The sequence below is a fragment of the Mandrillus leucophaeus genome, unplaced genomic scaffold, assembly GCF_000951045.1.
Source record: "Mandrillus leucophaeus isolate KB7577 unplaced genomic scaffold, Mleu.le_1.0 Scaffold81, whole genome shotgun sequence".
NCBI classification, from domain to species: Eukaryota; Metazoa; Chordata; class Mammalia; order Primates; family Cercopithecidae; genus Mandrillus; species Mandrillus leucophaeus.
The window spans coordinates 471115-479097 of record NW_012108808.1 but is presented as its reverse complement, the minus strand read 5'-3'; the positions used below and the strand labels follow the sequence as shown (position 1 = coordinate 479097).

Below are 7983 nucleotides of genomic sequence, written 5' to 3'. Positions count from 1 at the left end.
CACAAAGCAAAAGCACTCTTCACCAAAATCCACTTTACCTACTCACCTGATGAACCAACTCTCTCCATGACCTCAGTAAGTACACTCTACTGTGCTTGCACACATCTGCTCCTCCAGCTGGGATGCATTTTACCAACTCGTACATGTTGGATTTGCTCCCACATCTGTTTATGACACTTGCACTTATTGAAATTACACAATTTAAGTAAATGAATTCAATGAAATGTGAATGTAAAAAGAGCTCTTTCTATGAAAACTAAGTTGGCTGCTTTGGAGTGGCTTGATCAATGTGTTACTGGAAAAAAAATAAATGTTTTCAATCCAATTAGACATGGGAGGAATGAAAGAGAAACTGTATAATTCAAAGAAGATTTTGCATTGAGATTTCTTTTCAAGTGTCTCAGTTCTTGCTGCACTTAAAAAAAAAAAAAAAAAAAGCCTGGAAATTATAGTTGGGGCGTGATTATGGTGTGGTTTGTGCAAAAAACGACCTGCGGCTCTCGAAACAGCTGACCATACTTAGTTTTACAAACAAAGACTGGCATACAATTGTAAATCTACATGTTTGAGGTTAAAATATTTAGGGTACACATGTATTGTTTTGGTGATTTCTCTACTTTGGCAGACTTTTTATTGATTAAGCCAATTTAAAGCTTTCTCAACTATGTCAACAGGCCTGGTACCATGTAAGCCCCTCTATGTGATGTCCTCCTTTTGGGAACACGCAGAGTAAAACACTATCTATATAGTATACTCCCAGCAGTTCTGGTTTGAAGCAAAACAACAACAACCTGCCCCACACCACCAATAAAATGGACACACTATGCTGAATTTCTACTATACTGAGATTGTGTTAAACAATTAGTCTGTTATTACCAATAATTGATTTTAGATGTCCCTTGAAAAACTCTCATTTAAATTCTGTTTCATTTCTAAAGAGATGTTTCTGTCTCAAATAATTCCAATTCGTCTAACATATGTTTCATGAACTTTTTAAAATCCATCCATTCAAAATTATCAGATGTTTCTTAAATTCTTCTAGATGATAAAAGTTCTAATATAGAAAGAATCCATAGATGAGTACTCATAATATTAATTTAGGAATGAGAGCATTTACTTTCATGGGCACTGTTTATTAACATCATTACCTTTGTTTTTAACACTTACATCAAGTGAAAAACTCTTACCTACTTTTAGGAAGCCAAAACAAATACCCAAAGGCTGAGAAGTCAAACTCATGTAACAAAACTACAAATTTAGCAATGAAGTAAATGCTTTAAGGTTGAAGATCTTTTAGGATTCTCCAAAAGTGTTAATTAATACATCTAATGACATAGCATATATCATGAATAATTTTTGGATCGTGAAAAAAATTTTTTAGTTATAAAGACATTTACATTTTTGAATTTACAAACTCTCTTTGTAAGCAATACTAGTTAATGACGATTTAATAGTTGCTGTGTGACGTTGAGCAAATTATTTAACCTTCTTAAGCCTATTTCTTCAATCACATTGGGGTAACACCTATCTTACATGGAGGCATAAACATCAAATGAGCTACATATAAAATGCTTAGCATATAGCTGGAGATATACCCATGTGAAAATCCTTCATATACACACACACACACACACACACACACAGACACACACGCACTTACATATTTATATTTTTTATATCTAAAGCCAAGTATTCTTGGCCGGGAGCGGTGGCTCATGCCTATAATCCCAGCACTTGGGGAGGCCAAGGTGGGCAGACTGCTTGAGGTCAGGAGTTCAAGACCAGTCTGGCCAACATGGCGAAACCCCATCTCTACTAAAAATACAAAAATTAGCCGGACGTGGTGGTGCATGTCTGTAGTCCCAGCTGCTCGGAAGACTGAGGCGGGAGAATTGCTTGAAACTGGGAAGCGGAGGTTGCAATGAGCCAAGATCACACCACCACACTACAGCCTGGGCAAAAGAGCAAGACTCTGTCTCAATAAAATAAAGATTTAAAAATTTAAAAATAAAGCCAAGTATTCTTAACAGTGGAAGGTGGGGCAAGCAGCAAGGTACACGGAGTCTCTGAAAGTGTATTGAAAACGTATGCAAAACTTTGTGTAGATAAGCTAATGTGCCCTTTCCTTAGGAAAGGGTTGACAGTTTTTCATCAGATTCTCAAAGGTGTCCATAACCACCAAATGTCCAAGAGCATACTTTTCAATAGCCTTTGGCTGTATTTTCTCTATTCCCCAGATTTATGCAGTAGATAAAGTTTGCTTTGAAACTCTAGACACAAGTTAAATTTTAATTCTCTCAACAACAACCACCACCAAAAAAGTTGAACTACAAGTGTAGTCATAGGTAAAATATTGGTTCTCCTTTTAATTCCCTCTAAAAAAAACTGTAAATTCATTTAGCTCAAATTATCCTCCAATTTTGCCATAAATAAAACCAAATGTCCAAACTTAAAGCCAAAGTTTAAAAACCTGAACAAACAAAAAAACAACAGCAGCAACATACACAAACACACAAAAAGCTAGGAGACCTGGCCAAGAATTAAAGCCCTATTGCTTGTATAAATCAGAAGGGACTATAATAACAGTAGTCCCTTCTTTGGAGTTAATTTTTTAAATTACTCATTCCCTCATTCTGACTCCAAGTTAACAACTTTCATTTCAAATAGCTATTATATCATTTAAAGTTAGTGTAATAAGGAGACCGTACGGTATCATGGAAGAGACCCTACACTAGTAATCTGGGAAAACAGGGTTATAGCCCTGTTCTGTCACCAACTGACTGCCAACAGATGGCTGAACCTCAGCGTTCTACGGCACAATGATTCTACATCAAAACATGCAATCCCAAAGATACTTTCTAGCCCAATATTGTACTTTATTACTAAAACAGAAACTTTACATAAGGGAGGTCACCTGGTAAAAGATTTGAGTCTAGGTCTAGTGAGAAAAATATACCACCACCAAGAAACATTTGAATTACAGAAACTTCTGTTCCCACTGTCAGCACCTTCAGGGCATATAAATTCAGAGCACGGCTTTCAGTTAGGGCCACTTAAAACTTCAGCTTAACGTTAATAACACCAGACACCTCCATCATACTGCTTTTTTCACCATACTGCTTTTTTAAGGTGGACAGCACTTCACAAGAAAGATTTAACAAAACACAGATTGACAAAAAATACATAAAACAGGAAAGAGGAGTCTGGTGTATCCTGATATCGTATAGTCTTATTTTTTTCATTGAAAAACACATGTTATGGAAAAAGCGGCTATTTTTAATCAAATTTATTTCTCAACTGCCTTTTCCAAAACAAGTATTTTTCAATTGAAAATAAAAGAAAGCTTTACAAACCAGGATAGCCCTATGCTGAAGAGATATCCCTCCCCCTCTTAAAAACAAAATGAAACTATACAAATGTTAAGCATCTAATAAGCCTGCCAAATGTAACTCTTAGAATGTATTCCTGCATATTCTAAAAGCTAAGCAATATATACAAGAGGCAAATTAGCATGGCAAGAGTTTTCTGAAAGGCTGTGATGACTAATATTTCAGGACTGGAACATGACAGTTATTAAAAGAAACATGAGAGGCGTTCTCCTAACTCCTAATAGGCCCATGTCCCCACCACAAGAACTACTACAAACAACATTCAGGGCTGAATTCACACAGTTTTGTCTCTAATGCCTAAATGATTTTTCTCAATTTTCTCCCATGTGGTCCATTGTGAATCAAAGAAATCAGTAATTCATTTGTTGAAGGTCAAATACAAGGGCATAACGAGGCCCATGCGCTAAAGTGAATAAAAGGAATGAACAAAAAGAAACCAAGATAAACTCCTGTTGAAAACAACGCCCCAGAATCTAGCAAATAGTTTAAATGTACCTAAAAGACAAGAATGAGATGACATATTAGTACAGTGATCTCATGACATATACCAAACACTTTCTTCCATGTTTAAAAAAAAATTCATCTGGCATCTGATGCATACATTTAGAAACATCCCCAATATTGACCAAGGTTTTTCAAATGCCTTACCTCATAACTGGAACTTCCAGGCAAAGGCTAATGAGGCCATCTGGGAAAGATCACCAGGAGACCTTACTACTGCCAATATTTCACATGGAACAATCGATAGCATGTCTTAAAAAGTGCAAAGATTTCAATCTCCAAATTCATTTTGTAGCATATTTCAACTAGCTAGCAGGGATAAGGATGAAGCCAACAACTTCCTATTTGTGTAAGTAGAATTTAAAGATTATTTCTTAAGAATTTAGCCCTAGTTATTTTTGTTGTCCTTAAAACAAAGTGTCCCTGTTAGAAGGAATATAAATAAACACACATTTTCAGATGGCAATTTGGCATCGCTATCAAAAAATTAATATACGCATGTACTCCTTGATTTACCAATTCCATTTTGAGGAATCCAGCTTATAAAGTTTGGGGATGCAAATGTAAAACTGTCCACTCATTGCACTGTTTATATAAAGGTGAAAAATCGTACATATATATAGCTGATTAACATGAGTTAGACCCATATACATTAATGTGTAAAGACCCCTAAGACACTGTTCAGTTCAAAAAGCAAGTTTCAGAACAAGTATAGTATTTCTTATGTAAAAAATCTGTGTGTACGTGTGTGTGAATAAACACATGGAAAATGGTCTGAAGGGATTCACGGTAGATAACAGAAGCTACCCTCTAGGGAAGAAGAAGTCAATCAATGGATGTGGACTGGGGTAGGTTCAAAGAGAAGGGCAGTTTTCTAAAGAGGGATTTTCACCTTTTACTCCACATCCATCTGTATTATTTAAACATTTATGTAACACACATGAAACATTTGTTCTTTACAGGAAATAAGATGCAATGTCAACTTTCAGCTAAACTCCAGAATCACTTAAAGAGGATGCTCAAATAGTGAAACAAAGAATAGGCTGGGCATATGGAGGTTCACACCTCTAATCCCAACACTTTGGGAGGCTGAAGAGGGTGGATCACTTGGAGTCCAGGAGTTTGAGATCAGCCTGGGGAACATAGTGAGACCTCCTTACAAAAAAATAAGAAAACTGGCTGCGCACAGTGGCACATGCCTGTAGTCGCAGCTACTTGGGAGGCTGCGGCAGGAAGACTGCTTCAGTCTAGGAGGTCGAGGCTGCATGATCCATGATCAAGCCACTACACTGCAGCCTGAGAGACAGAGCAAGATCATGTATCAAAAAAAAAAAAAGGCAGAAATAAAGAATATCGGCAGTCAAAAACATTCTTTGTAGACTACACCCTTCCAAGGAATAAAGAAAACCTGTGGGCAGCATCGATCAACAGTTAGAAAAGAATATGACAGTGTTTTCATGAAAGAACAAGTATCATTCAGAGAACTAAAGGATTTGTATCTTAGATCTTAAAGAATATAAAAGATACTGAACTCAGGAACATTACTAAAAAGATGTAATCATTCCAAATATTTTTTAGAAATACAATTTTCACAATGAATCCTATTATTTTGGTGCAAAATGTATACTGTGCGGGTATGCTTTTTTTTTTATTAAAAAAACTGTATGCATAAATAGCCAGATGGTGTGAAGTGTTTACTCTTACCTGTACATTTTCTTCTGTAACCTGAATTTCTGCAGTGTAAACGTAATCAATCAGCATCCTCAGGGTCCAGCCATCTACCTCTTTTATTCTAACTCTCTTTGCTCGGCTCTCACTCATCTCACCTAAAACACAAAGGAATAAGAGTGATGTTACAGCAAGACACTGCTGTGGAAGTTCCAATGCCAATATGGATGGATACATCTTCTTGCCACTCACTGTATTCAACGGGCAGCATAATCAGCCACTTTTTGGAAGCCGAAAACACTCCCCTTCCTCTTCCAAAGCTTACCTGAGCAAATCAGAATATGTACTTTTGTTACTCACTTGTACCTCAAAATCATATCACAACAATGAATGTGCCATATGTCCAGCTGCATGAACTATTCTTGTGGCTACAGGATCAGTAGCTGAGGCTGTCCCTGCTTTGGGGCATTTGTTGTCTTTATGGATTTCTAGTCATGACTAGAAGAGTAACGATGTTACTGCCTTTGGCTAATAGCAATGAACGGCTGCTAAAAAGCACCCACCTGGTTAGCATTACTCCTTCAACAAACACACAAATGCCTGCAGGGGCATGCACAGCCTGCACCAGACACAGAGGCTCCACCCTGAGTGAGCGGTCACAACCCTCACTCCGGAGACAAGGAGAAAACAAATTACTTATGATGCTGAGAAAATGCAAGGCATAACAGGGATCACAATAATAACAAAGGGTTAGTCAATAACAAAGCTTGTTACAGAGATCTTCTAGCTCAGATTCAGTTTGTTTGTCATGCGCAGCAACTTCACGCTGAAGTCATTTCCATACCAGCTTTATTACTAAAACCAGGCATCCTTCTACAAAACTGCCTGCAAAAAAAGAGTACAAGACTTTCTTCCTAATACCCACCTGTTGAAAAGAAATAGGGAAAGAGAAAAGAGAAGGGATGGTCCCTAAGCCAGGGAGACTTGGGGAGAGCAGGAGGCAAGTTTAAGCATCTAGATGTGGACAACGTAAGTGAACCATGATACTTGGAGACACAAGCAATTGAACAGGGGTGGAGAGGGATTCAATTAAAAATCAAAAGGACAGTCCAAGAATAATGCTGAGGGCCATGGGCAAAAAAGATTTGGCTCTAGAATTCACTAAGTTTTAAAGATAAAAGAAGCATGAGAACGTGCCTTCATCACCTTCACTTTAACCCAGTGTCTCTTATTAAAACAACACTGCCTCAAGATTTCTTGAAAGCTCGCTTCTTTTTCAGATACAATGCACTGTCAGCAACCATAAACTATCAGAAAAGTCTATGGGAAATCATAAATACACAAAATTCCTTTGTAAACACAAACCCTGGGAGGAGAGAAATAACAACCGTCACATACATTTAACTGTGTGCTTCCCTGGAGATTATCTCTGACAAGATCTCAGAAAGAAGCTGTTCACCTCAGAGCTAAAATATCCCAAAAACTACCCTGCTACTTCCCAGGAAGAAAAGCATCTCTTTGTATGACAAGGGAAGTAGGAGAGTTAATGAGAAAGATGAACCTATACCTACATAGCAGGATGAAAGGGGACTGAGTTGTATGTCTGGTGCTGCAGCAAATGTTTTTCCCCTGCTTACAGGAAGGGGGAAAAAGGAAGGTCAAGGAATACAGAAAAATAAGTCTTCAGCCACATATAAGGCACCTTCCTCTATCCTATTCTTGCTGGATCCTGTGGATAGTTGGGGTTTGTATAAACTGAAGACTCTTTTGTGCCAAAAGTTAACACATTCTGGTGATTCCCACCTGGACTTTAGACAAAGCCCATAACTGATTCACCTACAGGGCCCCAATAATATGTGAGCACAAAGCCAAACAGCCAGTACTCAGTTAAACGGGACTCACCTTAGACAAAACCAAGTGGGACTTTAATTTACATGTATGGCTGAAAAATAATTAGTTCTCCGCCAAACAGTTTTTAATATTACAGTTTTTAAGGTATTGTTATATGATGCATTTTGCTAATTCAAATATTTGTCATTTTTAAGATTATTTTTCTCCCCAGAAAACTGTATCTGCTTCCAATAAATTCAATCTCAATTATATACTGTTTTGAAAACATTTTAATATTTTTATATTAATTTATAAGAACAGTAAGAAAAACAAAAAACTTGCCCATGACTGCACTGATGGTTTAAAAATTATAATTACTATGAATCAAAGCACATACTAAAGAGAATTGTAAAAGTTATTTATATCTAATTTCAGTAGTTACATATTGCCTTAGTTTTTGCCCCTTGCTGTGTTTTCAGAGGAAATCTTTAAACGGCATGGCTTTGTGAGATTTATGATTGATAATGCATTTTAAAAACTATCCAAGGAGAGTCAGGTGCTGTGGCTCACTCCTGTAATCCCAGCTTCTAGGGAG

General features: G+C 37.1%; 1 protein-coding gene across 2 annotated transcripts in view; it reads right to left on the bottom strand.

The window, feature by feature from the left end:
• The window catches only part of KLHL2 (kelch-like family member 2), a 139983-nt gene that overhangs the window by 100766 nt on the left and 31234 nt on the right, over positions 1-7983 (bottom strand). For both annotated transcript variants that reach the window (XM_011967776.1, XM_011967777.1), the window contains one exon: positions 5595-5716. In XM_011967776.1, the coding sequence (XP_011823166.1) occupies positions 5595-5716 (122 nt within the window). The remainder of the gene's footprint in view (positions 1-5594; positions 5717-7983) is intronic.